Below are 17384 nucleotides of genomic sequence, written 5' to 3'. Positions count from 1 at the left end.
ATTCAAGACTTGTTCTCTGATAAAATGATAGTCAATTTCAATGTGCTTAGTCCTAGCATGAAACACAAGGTTGCAAGCAAGAGCTATAGCAGATTTATTGTCACACCACAAGACATGAGGTGTAGAAGAAGTAAAACTGCTAGATTCTAGTTGAAGGTCTGCTCTCGTTTCTATAATTTGGTCAGGAAAAAATCGAATGAGCCGATGCAAGCCCGACTTTTCTGCTAGTCAGAAGGAAATGGCACAAAGGGATCGAAGGTCAGTGTATCTCCTGGGGAGGATTGGTTGCGGGAGCCTTTCTTCCTATATATGCTTGTTCGCTGCTGCACTTCTATCGAGAAGCAAGTGTAGTTCACCGGTTCCACCTAATTCTCCTACCACTCTGCACTTCTATCGAGAAGCAAGTGTGGTTCACCGGCTCCACCGAATGCTCCTACCACTCGGCAAAGATCGTACGAGTGCCCACTTCTTTCGAAAAAACCACACATTATATGCAGAAAATGGAAAATTCTGCATCTAAATCTTAGACTAAAAAAAAACATATATAGAGCAAATCAGTTCAGTAAATAACTCTACTTCTACTGTAGAAGAAAATTTACTTCTACTGTTTGAGAAGAATTTTAGCTACAAAGGTTTTCGCTCGCCAAAATCAAAATAAAGAAAACCCATCCAATACCCATCGAGCTTCCTGTCTCTTTCACTGACTTTTAGTACTAGCAAATCATGCTAGGGCGGGCTGCACTAGGTTTTCAGAGGGTTTAAGCGAACCCTTTGAGTTCAAAAAAGCAACTAAAAATTTACATTTTTCCATGTAATTGGATTTTTTTTCTTCATATTGTTCTGTACTGGATCATTCGAAACAATCATACTAGATGAAAGTTAATTAAAATTGTGTGTAAGTAGATCATATATAGCTCACTAAAGATGATAAAATATGCCCGATAAGTTTTCACCAAAATAAATATTTTTATTTTATATACTAGTATTTTGTATGCAAAATACTTTTTTATACGTATTTGTCACCGCTGACTTAAAAATCCTGCAGCAGCCCTTGCCAAGACGGCTTAGTTTTTTTCATAAATGTTTAAGATGTTTTTTTATTTTCTGCAAATGGGTCAATTACTATGTCACATCGTCCGCTCGCGTTCTTAATCATTGTTTTTAATATTTTTAATCTGTTAGAATATATTTTTGAAAAAAATTTTCACGATTATGCTAGTCAAGAAGAAAAAAAAATGACAAAAAAAAATTACTCGTAGTTTTGCTGAGGAACATGTGGACGACTTCTGGCCCCATATTTTGTTGTTGAGCCATGCGATAGTTTTCTCTCACTTGCCGACTCCCTTGGAAAACAAACAAACAAACAAATAAAATATGAGCCCTTAGAAAAAGTGTTCTTGCAAAAAAAAAAGTGTTCTCATCCTTTATTTCCTTTCTACATTAAGCGAGATTAAATTCTTTATACTGTCGGCATGAATATTTGTTTTCTCCAAATCAATTATATTGCGTCACATTACCAAGTTCTATTAAATGGAACCATTGTTTTGATAATATGGCACAATGTAATTAATTTGGAGGAAATAAATGTTCACACCGTCAGTATATATAATTTATTCTCTATTTTCTTTGATATGTAAGATTACAAACCTTTTATTTCATGTTTTTTGTTTTTGGTAAATACCTTTATTTATTGTTGTGCGGATGCCAATTAGAAAGAATAGCCTTTACTTGTCTTTATTTTTTTGTTCATTTAATTCAGTTCTTTTTTTTTTCGAAGAATAAAACTTCTGGTTTCTTATCTTAATTTCATAAGGGAGAGAGGGAGACGGGAGCCCCAAGGATTAGCTCAGTTGGTTGGTGAATTTGCTTTCCATGCAATTGACTAGGATTCGATTTTTGGGATCAAGCCGCAAGAAGTAATTTCTGTTGAATTCCATAGTCCCGACATAAATCACCTACCTTTGACCGAACCGGAGGGACGATTAGTTGAGGTGTTCATAAGTTGACCTGGACACCTTGACGGGATGGAGAGAGAGGTAATTTCGTTTGAATTTCCCATTCCCATGGAAAGCCTGCCTTTGACCAGACCTGGGAGGCAATAAGTTGAGATGTGCGTAAGTTGATCCGGACATCCCAGAATAGAGAGAGAGAGAGAGAGAGAGAGAGAGAGAGAGAGAGAGAGAGAATAAGGAGCCTGGTGGATTCCATGGAAGTTCTAATCGTAAGGAAGATTTGCAGGAAACCACGCAAAGAAAAATGTGTTTGGGCCCATTCCGGGTCCCATAAAAATCCAAAAAAAATATCCATAAATTTTTGAGTAATCTAAAAGTAATACTTACCGATATCCATTGGAGTTGACTTTTTACAGGGCCCCATAAAATAATATTAAAAAATTTATAAATATTTTTCTAAATTTTTGTAAGACCCAAAATGAACCAAATGCGTTTTTCCTTGCGTGGTTCCCTGTAAATTTTTCTTACGAACAGCAGGGCTCTCCATCCCATGCACACGGGTGGTGGTGGCAAGTGGAACATCCCCTCTGTGGCAATAGTAGTAATTTTTAACCATTTTGAATACTTTAGCTCTCTACCTTCGTCCAGCTGTGCTTCCTCGGACTGATTTCCCCTTCCAATTCCCTACAGGTTTTAATTACAACTATTCTACAATCATACACAAATACTTACACATACTCACAAAGGAGGTAGGCCCCACACGCACTGGAGATGTGCAGTGTGTGTGTAAATGTTTGTGTGTGGTTATAAAATGTGTGTAAAGCCCACATGTATGTGAGAGGTTGGGTTTGATGTTGTGTTTGGAAAATTGTGTGAGTAGCATTTTTGTATAAAATTTTTGTTTTAATTATTTTGGGTTCAATCCGTGTCAGAAAAACGATCAAAAAGTCATTTTGTAGAACTTGTCGAGAAAGATTTCCACACTAAAATTAGTTTGATCGGAGTTTGTTTGTGACTTCGTTTGTTACTCCATATAAATTGAATCGCATGTGTGCAAGGAAAAACATGTGCAATTGAAGTTTTAAACCGGTGGTTCCTTGGCTTACCCTCTCCTCCTTCAATTTTGATGGGGTAGCCTTCCCCGAGACATTTTGTCTCCAACCATTGGTTCCTTAGCTTCGTCGGTATGCGTAGTGGCGTGGGTGTCTTGTCAGTCATGGGCGGTTCGGTCTGGTGACGTTTTGGTTTGGATCTGGTGGGCGTAGGTGGTGAGCAGTACGGTGTTCCAGTAGTTTTTTTTCTAATTTCTGTATTGCAAGTTTTTTTCATATATTTAGAAAATGATCAGTGAAGATGGCAGTGTTGATCGGTGTTGGTTCAATCTGATGGTGGAAAGGTGGATGTGGCCCCCATGGCTGGGTTGCTCTGGTCGTTTTGTGTGCCAAAGTCCGGTTGGCGGCCACTCCGAGCTCTCATTCGGGCGCGGGGCCAACAGTTCATCCTTCTGGATTGTTGTTGTTGCTTGTAATCACCGGTGGAGATCGTGCATGTTCGTGCAGGGGTTCGTTTGGGGCTTGCTGAGATTGGTGGTGGTTTGCCTCCCTGTGCCTTGATTGCTTTGATTTTCATTGTCGTAGGCCGGTTTCCGCCGCCGGTCTCTACATTCTGAGAGAGGCTGGCTTGGCTTAACGGCGAGACTGATTTTTCGATGGTTTGTGCGGTGGTGGAAATTGAAGTGGTTAGGGTTTGGGTGTTGGTTTGGATGGGCTGGCCATTTCACATCTGATGAAGTCCTGAAATACGGCGAGGAACCACAGGTTCGCCTTTGGAGACAAGCCGCATCACCCTTTTCATTTCGTTGTTGCCTTAGTTTCCTTTCTCTGTCTGGTGCTCCGAAAAAGAAAAATATTGGTAAACAATTTTTGGCGCTCGAAGGAGGGCAAGCATTACTAAATTGGAAGCGATGGCAAAGATCAAATGCTAAAATGAAAGCCTTGCATGTAAGGCTTGAACAATTTACGGAAATGGATGGTTCCTATATATCAGGTGTCGATTTTCCTCTCTGTGAAGGATTTGCCATGTTTTCTCTCTTTTCAACTCCTAGCTTTGGGAGGGCTAAGAGATGTTTTGGGGTTGCCAATCCAGAAGGAAAGTTGCTGAAAAGGCCCTAATATATTTGCCTACTAAAGTGAAAGTAAGGGCTCAAGGTGGATCTAGTTTGTTTTTATTCGTGACAGTGGTCTATCCTTTTTGCCTTACTATTCTGGTAATGTCTTGGGAGGGACTATCAACTCTGTGTGGCCCGTGACATCTGGTTCGAGTCCTTCCTCTGCTGGTTCAGTGACTTCCTAGCCTTCTCCACGTAGCCTGCACAGTGAGCGCACGGCTAAGACCTAGCCGGGGGTTGCCCGGCAAGGCCCTCCGGCGAGAGGATAAGTATGTGCAGGAAGAAATGGAAGAGACTAGGGTTTTTAGTGGGTATTTGCGTGTATGAGTGCGTACCTTCCAAAGTAATCATCCTTTGATATTTATAGAGTCTCCCCGACTTGCTCTCCAAGTATCATCACGTGCCTTGCACGAGCCAGATGGTGTCATCGTGACCTCACAAAATAGATCTGATAACCGTTTTGGCGTGAGCTAGCATCTTTCATGTGCGCTCATCATTATCTTCTAGCATAACCGTTTCTGTCACGTGAAGGGCCATGTGACCCAACGGGTGCCGAGCCTTGTATTTAACCGAACCCCATTCCCGGCCGAACCTGGTACACGGCCGAGTCCGATGGGCGGCATGTGTGAGGAACAAGAACAAATGTTCTTCACCAACGGTGGCCGAGCTTGAATCACATACGGCGCCAGAGGCTCCTTGAAGAATCTTCACACGGATGAGTCTCGGCCAGTAGCCGACCCTAGTTCAGACACGGTAGTGACGGCCGACTGCGGACGGTCCCGTTCGGTCCGCTAGAAACTCTCATTTTGCTGCTCAGAGGATGTTTCCAGCTATGATGTTGGCTTTCTTATCTGGTGTAGGAGATTTTATTTAGGTTTTATTTTATGGCTAGATGTTGTGGCTTTTTGAGTCTTCTCCTCTCTTCCGATGCTCTATTGGAAGTTTTTTCCTTTCTCTATTCTATGCATCAATATCAGGGTTTAGGTTTTATTTTTCTTTGATGTACCCGTATCAAGTTTCTAATAATATAATCTTTTTGTCGATAATTTTTTTTTTTTTTTACGTACATGGAACAACGGACATTTATAGGCCAAATTTTTAGAACAATCTGGGGGTTTATGAAAGCCTGGAAAGGCTTCGACATTTTATTTGTTTAAAGAAAGCCATTTGGTGGCAGTATTGGAACAATCGACAGCAGAGAGCCATTCGGTGGCACTCCATTTGTAATGGCTCAAGTGTCCCTTTGACAGACTAAAAAAATGTGTGCCGTCGAAAAAAGAAAACAAAAAAGAGTTAAAAGGATTTGGAGTTGAAGAAGCCATTATTGGGGTAGTTCTCGGATCAATAATCCGTGGTACGTTGTGAAGGTTAATTGACCATTCATTGGAGCAGTCTGTGAATAATGACGACAAAAGGAACAAGAGCAAAAGATGTACATTACCATTTACCACCATTAACTGTCGAAGTTGAAAATTGTAAGGCCACTGCCATCGACGGTAAATAATCAAGGCCTGTCACAAATATTTATCTAATGTGGGGCCTACCACCATTAATTGTGGAAGTTGAGCGTTGTGGAAGTAGTTCTCTTATAACAAAAATGCTACCTACATTATATATATTTTATGTGGGACATATTTTAAGTCTCACAAAGATTTAGAAAAATATTCATAAATTTTAAAATATCATTTTATAGGGCCCTTTAAAATATCAGTTCCAACGAATACCGGTAAGTATTACTTCTGGATTCGTAAGAGTAAAACTGTTTACCTACTCAGTTTCGCCCCTACAAATCTAAAAATAATACTCATCGATATCCGTTGGAACTGATTTTTAATAGGGCTCCATAAAACAATATTTTTAAAAATTTATGAATTTTTTTTTTGAATTTTTGTGAGACCCGGAATGAGTCTCATATAAAATATAGTGTAACTACCGTAACTATATAGTACATGTAGCACTTCTCTTATAGACCGATCAGTGCAGAATTTTAATTAATGTCGGGAATGAGGAACGTTAGATAAATATTTGTGACATATGAAAAGACACTACTCCCTCCGTCCTTTTTTAAGTGTCCTGCTTCGTAATTCTAACTTATTAAAAAGACATCATCATTATACCTTTCACATCAACTTTTTCCTCCACTTTCCCTACTTACCCATCATCATTACACTTTTACTCACTTACTTTTTAAAATGAAATCTACTTTTAGGCAAACTTCATCGTCCCTATTGGAAACAGTGCAATGGGGCAACTTAAACAGGTTGGAGATGCCATGTCAGCAATTTTTGGGACGAAATATAACTGCGGGGGTCTAAATTTGGGGATTTTGTTAGTACAGGTGTTTAATTGAAATAAACTTAAGTTCAGGTGTCTAAATTTGAGAATTTTGTTAGTACAGGTGTTTAATTGGAATAAACTTAAGTTCAGGTGTCTCTGTGACATTTGGTGCAAAGTTCAGCTGCCATTTTGAAATTTTCCCGAACTTATATATACTCAACCTTTGGCATTCTATAAGGATGTTGTACTTAGTACTTTCGCTTGAAAGTTTGCTTCCACTGCCACCATGCATGCATCAATTGTTGGATTTGGGTGGTTGTGTGGTGGTTTTAATTACGATGATGGCCTAATACCCATTTCCCTCTTTTGGATATCGAATTTGTATGGGGGGTAAAAATTCAATTTTAGAAGAGCCAGCAACTATAAAGCTTAAATGGCTTGAAAGTTGGAAACTCAAAGCAAGTCGAGTCTCATGAAAATAATCATTCGACTAGAGTTTTGTCAATTTAGACCACAGATGGTCAAAGTAGAAAATGATCTCTCCCCGCTCTAGTACTTGTACTGGTCAAGAATGATGAAAACCTAACCACGGAGTATGAATTCAAGCCAATTATGACTGTGAATTATGAACAACAAGCCGTTTGTTCAATATGGAAATTTTTTGATCAAAGCCAGTCGAGTGAAGTGTTTGTGTATATGCCAAGTAATGCTGGTGAAAATATTCATTTGCTCGACGGTTAAAGGTTTTTGTATTTTCCAATTGTCCTACTGGATTTCCAGAGCCATTTGTACGGCTTTGGTTGGAATATGCCCAGCATGGGTATGGTTGTCATCCACAATTGATCTTCCGCTACAACTAGTTTGATCCTCGCTCAGAAGGAAGGCTAGTGTCACGGGGCTGAATTTCGCCTAAAGATTCTGCCCGTGATGGCACCAAGTTTCCCAGCAAGACTTGGTCTCAGCCCACAGTAAAACACACACACACACGAGTTTGAATGAAGTCTAGCACGCACACCGTTTACAGGAACCCGTTCCCAACCTTTTATTGCACCGACAATACAAGGAAAACACTTAGAGTACTAGACAGAACATCCCTCTGCCTTAGACTCGAAAATGCAGTGCCTTTATAAGGCTACAATCAATAAAACGTGGCCACTAAGTGAAATGGGATCATGGGGTGGCCCCATGATCTGCAGTTGACACCCCCAACTGCCCTAGGGTTGTGCTGGCACAGCCACAAGCTGCCAGCACATAGGAAAATAAAACTGCCTGGCAATAACTGCTACTAACTGCCCGATTCTGCTGGGGACACCTGTCCCTGCCTGCCAGCAACATGTGCAGAATGTAGTAACCGTCAATAACCGTTTTGCCCGAGCCAACTCAAGTCTGCCTGGCCAATTTCGTGATCCAACCCAGCTCCAAATACTTAGCCGTTTTCTGATTGCATTGTCCCACAAGCTAGCTTCCCGTTTAGCATCCATGCCCCAATAATCATCGGGCTATCACTTGCATCCCAGCTGCCACTTGCCTAACGGACTAGTGCCGACACCAACCGACACCATCGGGTCACCTTGAAAAGACATGCCTGCCTCATGCCTTAGTTTCCACCGGTTGGCTAGGGTGCAAGGTTCCACCACTAGCCAAGCTTAGCAAGCCTTGGAAATCAAGGTGCTAACAGCTAGCTATATGCTTAACAATGATAAGTCGAACGTTTGTTTCGAGGAATCTGGGCAAAAGTAATGAAAACCTACGCCAACGCCACTGATGATAAGGCGGCTTCTCTTTTCTATAAAGAATCTAACATAGGGATAGGAGGGTTCTGCGTAGCTTATCAATTAAGATTTGTAATGACCACCCGTTAATTCGAAAGTCTCAGTGTTCAACTTCTGCTGATCGGCCGTCCGGTGGCCAAAGTGGACCCGGCGCGCGTGCGGTGGGTGTATCATTACCCCTCTTTAAAAGAGGATGAACATTACATTCCTTCTTATTGGTTGAAATCGTGTAGATCCCATCCCATCACAAAATGAAGTTATGAAAAAATGTATTACAGTGGTGAGACCTACACCATTTTAACCAATAAGAGATGCAACAACGTTCACCCTCTTTTAAGGAGGGTGAGAAAAATTGCACTCCCTATCCTGTTCCAGAACTCTCACCCATAATGACCCCACTTCATACACTATATAGTAACAACAAAGAACTCTTCTTCTCTATTAATTTCTCCATTCTCCCAGTGAACAAAACCTCTCGAGCAACAAGAAAGAAGAAGGAAAGGAAAATGGCTCTGAACCTCTATCCCATCGCCTTGAAATATTCCCACAAGTACCCTTCTTTTGCTCTTCCCCCGAAGCCAAATCTCAAATCTCCCAATTTTCTCAGGGCCTCCACCCTCAGCTCCGCCTCCACGTTAGTCTTTTTCTCACCACATTTGAATATATATATCTGTTGGATTTACTACTCGAAAAACAAGAACGTATTATCTCGGAATCTGCTACTGAAATATAGAATACCAAAATGAAGAACGACGGTTGGGTTGAGTCGCGGACTAGGTCGCTCTCTTTAAGACGTTTCGCTGCTCTGCTCAGATTGTGCAAGCAGTTTGTTGAGCACCACGCCGTCCCCAGGTTAAAACAGCCTAGAATCCACCACCTCTGCTCGGCTTTCTCTGCACAGAAAAAAACCGAAAACAAAACACAATTCTACCTATTGCTCGAACTCAACAGAAACTATTTTTTTCGTGGAGAGAGAGAGATGATTTTTTTCTGTGTCTAAAACCATTTCCGAAATGTTGTATTTATAGGTGAGGGCTGGGTTTGATTTTTGGAAACAAAAAATCAAATCAAATCGAATTGCGTTAATTTAGCACACGGTTTTTAAACGTTTCCCTTAATCTGCTCAAATCAAATTCCTTTGATTTATCACACGTTTTTATTCAATCCATTAATCAGCCAGAACTTCCCATTTGGAAAAGGATTTTTGATTGACTGTCAAATCAAATTCCTTTGATTTATCACACGTTTTTATTCAATCCATTAATCAGCCAGAACTTCCCATTTGGAAAAGGATTTTTGATTGACTGAAAATATTCTGTAACATGTTTCAGAATTTTAGCAAAAAAGTGGGCTTAACTAGTACGTGCGCGAGGCTCAAATCCCAAATCCCAAATTTGGCCCTGCGCGAATAACCCGTGACGCGCACCCGGTTAACTAATCTCCGAATCAGTTTTTCAAATTGCCGCCCATTATCCTGAGCACGCGAGACCTCTCCTTGGGTCCTTATTCACAAACTCATTTGTGTGCAAAGTCATTTAAAGTGGATAGAAGTTTTGTGATTTAGCAATGTGGGACTAGAGAAAACATGCACAATGTTTTACAAATACACATCCAAGTTCCAACAATATCTACTTATATACGAAGCTGAGTGATCTCAATTGTCCGTTTCGACATTGGACTACCTGGATTGAAAATAAAAATACTTGTTTACAGCTGCTCTGTAAACAACATTTCCTCAATATATATACTAGCATTGTGCCTGTTCTAAGCACGGGACAAAAAAATCACATTGGTGTTTCTTTCAACTTCGTATATCTAATGGGCACAACACTAGTTGATAAAAAAAAATTGTTTAATTTTTTTCAATCTCGTGTTTGATGTGCACTAGCAGTGTTCCTGTATATGTACTGAAAGACATACGTGTGATGGAAAATGAGTTTAAAAACTACATGACAGTACTCCATGGACGTAGAATAATATTTTCTCCGTATCATATCCACTCCCCACGTCTCTCACTCCCTCTCCCATGGCTATCTCTCTCCCTCTCCCGCTCTCTGGCTCTCTCTTTTTACAAACACATAAAAAAGTAAAACTGTGCTTATATGCTAATTTTCATAGTTTTTTGTAGTAGAACTGTGCTTATATGTTTCTGATCATTGATCCATTGTCTTGGCCTTGCCTTGTACCCAAACTGAGCATCTAATTCCGTTCCTGTCTTATTTAGAGAGGTTGAGAGTCTCAAGAAGCCTTTCAGCCCTCCTCGCGAGGTTCATGTTCAAGTAACACACTCAATGCCACCCGAAAAGATAGAGATCTTTAAGAACATGGAGGGTTGGGTCGAGGAGAACATCTTGGTTCATTTAAAGCCAGTGGAGAAATGTTGGCAACCACAGGATTTTCTTCCCGATCCCGCTTCCGATGGATTTCATGATCAAGTCATGGAATTAAGGGAAAGGGCAAAGGAGATTCCGGACGATTACTTCGTTGTTTTGGTTGGAGGCATGATCACAGAAGAAGCACTTCCTACTTACCAAACAATGCTAAATACCGGAGATGGTACTAGGGACGAAACGGGGGCGAGCCTCACTTCTTGGGCAGTGTGGACTAGGGCTTGGACTGCTGAAGAAAACAGGCATGGCGATCTTCTCAGTAAGTACCTCTACCTATGTGGACGAGTAGACATGAGGCAAATTCAGAAGACACTTCAGTATCTGATTGGGTCAGGAATGGTAAGATGCATGCTTCCAATAATTTTTCGGCTGTTTCTTGACTATTTTTTTTTCCCCTTTTGTCTATGTCAACTTAGCGATTAGGCTTTGGTCAATATTTGAATTTGAGTAGCGAAATTCACAAGAAATTAGTTAGTGTACTAATTCAGATGAGATAGGAACTCTTAGCTACGAGCAATTTCTTGAATCTACAAGAATTGAAGAAAGACAAAGTCTGTAATATTATTGGTGAAAATGTGAGGCAAACATTAGGTTACAACCTTTTTATAGGCCTGAAACCTTAGAAACCTTAAAAATAAAATCGAAAAATAAAAAGTCCAAAAATTTAGGGCTTTTCCTAAAATTGAAAACATGAAGAAAAACAAGATTTTCCTAAAAAGAACCAACTAATAAGGAATTATGGTTTAAGAATTATTAATGAATCAATTTTTTTCTAAAACGGCAAAAAACGTAAATTGAAAGCCTAAACGAATGAATTGGGCTAAAAAAATACCATCAATCACAACTTAGGGTGGTGTGGAATGACCGAATCGCGAAAATAAGTCAGCCCACCAAGTTGCCTATTTCAAGCTTGTCCAAATTTTGCCAAATCGGGTAATCGGAAACTAAAACATCGTTTGGGCTTCCGAGACTTGGCACAGTCCAGCTGATCTTGAAATTGGGCCTTCATGTGTTCTACGTCAGAATTACATTGAGAAATGTTACCTAGTTCTACCGTCTTCTTACATCTACGGGAAGAAACAGACATTTTTTTTTTTGAATATGAAAGAAGAAACAGACATTTAAGTTCTTGAAAGCAGGGTTTTCCCTACTATGCTAATTAATTAGAGAGGAACAGTTCTTTTTGCTCAGTCAAGTTAGGCTATAACACTCTCCAACTATACTGTCAAACTTACTTCCTGATTTTAATTGGACTCCGAGTTCTAATCCGGCATAAGCGTATCCTCACCTCTGATTTTTACTGGTGGACGGCCTTCTCTGCCTTGTTTCAGGATCCTGGAACCGAAAACAGTCCCTACCTCGGTTTCATCTACGCGTCGTTCCAAGAACGAGCAACATTTATCTCCCACGGGAACACAGCTCGGCATGCCAAAGAGTACGGGGACTTGAAGTTGGCTCAAATTTGCGGGACCATTGCCTCTGATGAGAAGCGCCACGAGACTGCTTATACCAAGATAGTCGAAAAGCTCTTTGAGATCGACCCGGATGCAACCGTGCTGGCTCTGGCCGACATGATGAGGAAGAAAATAACTATGCCGGCCCACTTGATGTACGATGGTCGCGATGACAATCTGTTTGACCATTTCTCGTCCGTGGCTCAGAGGCTTGGAGTCTACACCGCCAAGGACTACGCTGATATCTTAGAGTTTTTGGTTGGGAGGTGGAAGGTGGAGGACATAACTGGGCTTTCTTCGGAGGGACGAAAAGCCCAGGATTTTGTTTGCGGGTTGCCTCAAAGAATTAGGCGGCTGGCTCCAGGCAGGGCAAAAGAAGCACGGTATGTTCCGTTTAGCTGGATCTTCGATAAAGAAGTGAAGATCTAAGGGCCTACTGCAACTCTCTTGCCACAAAAATCAGAAATTGAAATAATAGAACAGGTGACCATCGATGATGGCTTAGATATACAAGTGAAGCTATGGTTTTCAATGATGGCTTAGACTTTCATAATTCGATGTTGCTCCAAATTATATTATTTCGCATTTCTGCGATGGCCGAAATGGGGTCGAGTACCCTAGATTATTGTTTGACTCTTAATTAGTTTATGTTATGTTCCTGGTTTACCAAAAAAAAAGTAGTATAAGTAGTAAACATGGGCCAATTTGGAACAAGTATGTTTTGCAGCTCCAGGGGCAAAAAAGTGTTTGGTAGGAAGCTAAAAGGTCTAGAGATCAAGATCTTGGAAGTGCATCATAGAAGTTTCTTCTTGTTTTTTATGTTGCAGCACAAAGCACCGAATAATTTTTCGGAATTGCACCACCATAAAGAGCATGTTATAATTTTTCATGCCATAGTCTACGCACAACCATATATATCTGATACAGGACCAGCTCAATGGGAAGGCCCAAGTAGGGATGGCAATTCCGGCCGACCCAACCCAACCCGCCCCGTTCCCCGTCCCAAATGGGTAGGGGATTCGGGGATTATTTGGGGATCGGGTAGGGTATGGGGATAGTTTTCAAAAAAAAGTGAGAAACGGGTAGGGGGTGGATATGAGGTAGTACCCGCCCGATCCCCGCCCCACTAGCCTACTATATAAATAGATAAGTTAAGGTTTTTCCATTTCCCAATCGCCACTCTAGAGACTTACGTCTCCGATTCCCAGCCCCACTAGCCTACTGGTTTTGTTTGTTTGAAATTATTTTTATTTCAATTTGGTTTATAATGCACTATGACAGCAACTATGTGACTGTTTTAATTTAAATTTGGTTTGTAATGGCACTACGGCAGCAAATGTGACTATTTTCATTTTGATTTGGTTTGTAATGGCACCATGGTAGCAACTGTGGCTGTTTTCCTTGGCATTTGGTTTGTAATGGCAACGTAGATTTTTTTTTTTTTTTTTGAATTTAGTTTCATGGTTTGTATTTTATGGCAGGTGACTTTTCTTTTCTTTTTTTAAGTTTTGGATCTTTGGATCCCCGATTCCCCACGAGGATCCCCGCTCCCCGTTTAGGGCGGGGATGGAGGGTAAAATAAATCCCCGGTGGGGATTGAGGCGGGGATGGGGAGGGATTTGGGTTCGGGGATCGGGGACGGGGATAGTGGTATCCACCCCCGACCCTCCCCATTGCCATCCCTAGGCCCAAGAGGCCGTCGCCTTGGGCCTCTACATTTTGGGTCAGAAATGAGGCATCCCTTCCTAGATAAGTATATATATTTTGTGTGCAACTATGAGGCCTCTACATTTTGTGTGCATCCCTTCAATGGTAAACTCTAGAGACTTACGTCTCCGATCCCCAGTCCCACTAGCCTACTGGTTTTGTTTGTTTGAAATTATTTTTATTTCAATTTGGTTTATAAGGCACTATGACAGCAACTATGTGACTGTTTTAATTTAAATTTGGTTTGTAATGGCACTACGGCAGCAAATGTGACTGTTTTCATTTTGATTTGGTTTGTAATGGCACCATGGTAGCAACTGTGGCTGTTTTCCTTGGCATTTGGTTTGTAATGGCAACGTAGATTTTTTTTTTTTTTTTTGAATTTAGTTTCATGGTTCGTATTTTATGGCAGGTGACTTTTCTTTTCTTTTTTTAAGTTTTGGATCTTTGGATCCCCGATTCCCCACGAGGATCCCCGCTCCCCGTTTGGGGCGGGGATGGAGGGTAAAATAAATCCCCGGTGGGGATTGAGGCGGGGATGGGGAGGGATTTGGGTTCGGGGATCGGGGACGGGGATAGTGGTATCCACCCCCGACCCTCCCCATTGCCATCCCTAGGCCCAAGAGGCCGTCGCCTTAGGCCTCTACATTTTGGGTCAGAAATGAAGCATCCCTTCCTAGATAAGTATATATATTTTGTGTGCAACTATGAGGCCTCTACATTTTGTGTGCATCCCTTCAATGGTAAACTCTAGAGACTTACGTCTCCGATCCCCAGTCCCACTAGCCTACTGGTCTTGTTTGTTTGAAATTATTTTTATTTCAATTTGGTTTATAATGCACTATGACAGCAACTATGTGACTGTTTTAATTTAAATTTGGTTTGTAATGGCACTACGGCAGCAAATGTGACTGTTTTCATTTTGATTTGGTTTGTAATGGCACCATGGTAGCAACTGTGGCTGTTTTCCTTGGCATTTGGTTTGTAATGGCAACGTAGATTTTTTTTTTTTTTTTGAATTTAGTTTCATGGTTCGTATTTTATGGCAGGTGACTTTTCTTTTCTTTTTTTAAGTTTTGGATCTTTTGATCCCCGATTCCCCACGAGGATCCCCGCTCCCCGTTTGGGGCGGGGATGGAGGGTAAAATAAATCCCCGGTGGGGATTGAGGCGGGGATGGGGAGGGATTTGGGTTCGGGGATCGGGGACGGGGATAGTGGTATCCACCCCCGACCCTCCCCATTGCCATCCCTAGGCCCAAGAGGCCGTCGCCTTGGGCCTCTACATTTTGGGTCAGAAATGAGGCATCCCTTCCTAGATAAGTATATATATTTTGTGTGCAACTATGAGGCCTCTACATTTTGTGTGCATCCCTTCAATGGTAAACTCTAGAGACTTACGTCTCCGATCCCCAGTCCCACTAGCCTACTGGTCTTGTTTGTTTGAAATTATTTTTATTTCAATTTGGTTTATAAGGCACTATGACAGCAACTATGTGACTGTTTTAATTTAAATTTGGTTTGTAATGGCACTACGGCAGCAAATGTGACTGTTTTCATTTTGATTTGGTTTGTAATGGCACTATGGTAGCAACTGTGGCTGTTTTCCTTGGCATTTGGTTTGTAATGGCAACGTAGATTTTTTTTTTTTTTTTTTGAATTTAGTTTCATGGTTCGTATTTTATGGTAGGTGACTCTTTTTTTTTTTTTTTAAGTTTTGGATCTTTTGATCCCCGATTCCCCACGAGGATCCCCGCTCCCCGTTTAGGGCGGGGATGAAGGGTAAAATAAATCCCCGGTGGGGATTAGGGCGGGGATGGGGAGGGATTTGGGTTCGGGGATCGGGGACGGGGATAGTGGTATCTACCCCCGACCCTCCCCATTGCCATCCCTAGGCCCAAGAGGCCGTCGCCTTGGGCCTCTACATTTTAGGTCAGAAATGAGGCATCCCTTCCTAGATAAGTATATATATTTTGTGTGCAACTATGATACAAACACTTTTGGTGGTTCAATGGTAAAGTGTTTGCTCATTAATTTACATAAGATGCCTAAGTTCAAATCCTGGCTGCTGTGATTCAAACCTGAGTCCGCTGAATATTATTGCAACAGCACAAGTGATGAGCACCCAATATTATAGATATTTGGTGTGACTAGTCCCATTTTATGTTGTTTTAACTTGCATTTATCTAGCTTTTATTTGATACTGCACGTAAGGTGTGTTTTTAGTGTTTTCAGGTAAAACGTGCAAATAAGGTGCATTTCAATGCCATGGATGGCCCAAGTGCTTCCAAGTACCCGAAGATCCTATTGGCCCTTTAAAATCTGTCTAAGTATGAAAAAATGACTTTCTGAAAAGGTATCGATTTTCAAGATTAAAAATGGTGGTAATTGATCCTTGAATTTTTCTAAGAGTAATTACAAAGTTACAAGGTTTTATTTGAAGAGCAAGGTCATGTTTTGAGCCATTGTCGCTTAAGAAAAATGCGCAGTTTTCCATTTTACATTAAAAGTGAGGGTTTGACATTTTGATTTAATTGGAATCTTCAAATTCTGGTAATGCCATTGTTTTCAAATGAGGGGTACTTTCTTATTTTCATTAAATAAATTAAAGTAAAGAAAATGTAAAAGAAAGGTTTAAAATGTAGTCTTTACTTAACGTTAGAGAATGAAAATAAGATGTTGTGGAGCTCCGGGGCCGTCGGGTGCCAAGTCTTGAAGGCTAGCTTTCCTTTCTGAAGATAAGCTCTGCGTATCGATACGGATTAAGGGCCGTATCGATACGCGTTGGTTAATTGGGCAGGCAGAGAGTTCCGTATCGATACGGCCATAAACCGTATCGATACGGGCGCGTTACAGGGAAATTGGTCTTCTCAGCTTAGCGATGTGGTATCGATACTTTACATAATCTGTATCGATACGGGGAGCTCTCGGCCAGATATTTTGTTGCTTTTTGGACTTTCCATTAATGGAATAGTTGCTACTTTTGGTATGTTTTTAGGATATTTTGTAGAGAGTGGATTTGTTTGTATAAATAGGTTGGAAGTCTTTCTCTCTCATATAGGTAATTTTAGGCTTAAATTTCTAGTTTTCTCTCTAGGTTTTTCTATTATTAGTCTTTCAAGTTTTTCAAGTAATTTCCATAGAACTCAAGTAAGTATTTGTCTTATGTTAATTTCTCACTTATTAATGTTGTAGCTACTAGTTGGATCTTCATATAAATCAAGTTTATTTCCGTTTCTATCGGTTAATCATGTTTTCGTTTCCTAGCATAATTTCTAGTCTTTTCAATATGTGTGAGTAGTCTCTTGGCTAAGTCTTGGGCTACTCTTTCCCAATGACTTAGGTGGTTATTTGGTTCTCAAACCTTCGGGCTTAAAATCATGGTTTTCGGAATTTCATTAACCTAGCCATTTTGGTCTAAGCGAGGGGTGTTAACTCCTTAGTATGTCGTTTAGTCAAGCGGTCTTGGCAAGTGGCATATTGAGGGCTCGTGGCCTCCTACGTGTTAGATAAATTAGCAAGAATAGGTTGATTTAATTCCGGTTAATCACATCTTTCGATAAACATAGTCTTTTAAAGCTAAATCTTCCGAGTGCAAGCGCGCGGTCGTGACTCTCACTTGAGTTATAATTGAGAACCGGTAACGGCTTAAGTCAAGGGTTAAACG

General features: G+C 40.9%; 1 protein-coding gene across 2 annotated transcripts in view; it reads left to right on the top strand.

The window, feature by feature from the left end:
- LOC131300688 (stearoyl-[acyl-carrier-protein] 9-desaturase, chloroplastic-like) overlaps positions 1–12808 on the top strand; it is a 78857-nt gene extending 66049 nt beyond the window's left edge. The window contains exons 1-3 of one of the 2 annotated variants that reach the window (XM_058326645.1): positions 8598–8802; positions 10393–10897; positions 11890–12808. In XM_058326645.1, the coding sequence (XP_058182628.1) occupies positions 8675–8802; positions 10393–10897; positions 11890–12441 (1185 nt within the window). In that variant the 5' untranslated portion in view covers positions 8598–8674 and the 3' untranslated portion in view covers positions 12442–12808. Of the gene's footprint in view, positions 1–8597; positions 8803–10392; positions 10898–11889 lie in introns of those variants that run through there. The other variant, XM_058326643.1, reaches the window with a different exon arrangement.
- The last annotated feature ends 4576 nt before the right edge of the window (positions 12809–17384 follow it).

Source organism: Rhododendron vialii, chromosome 9a (genome assembly GCF_030253575.1).
Source record: "Rhododendron vialii isolate Sample 1 chromosome 9a, ASM3025357v1".
Lineage (NCBI taxonomy): Eukaryota > Viridiplantae > Streptophyta > Magnoliopsida > Ericales > Ericaceae > Rhododendron > Rhododendron vialii.
This window is presented reverse-complemented; position numbering and strand designations above follow the sequence as displayed.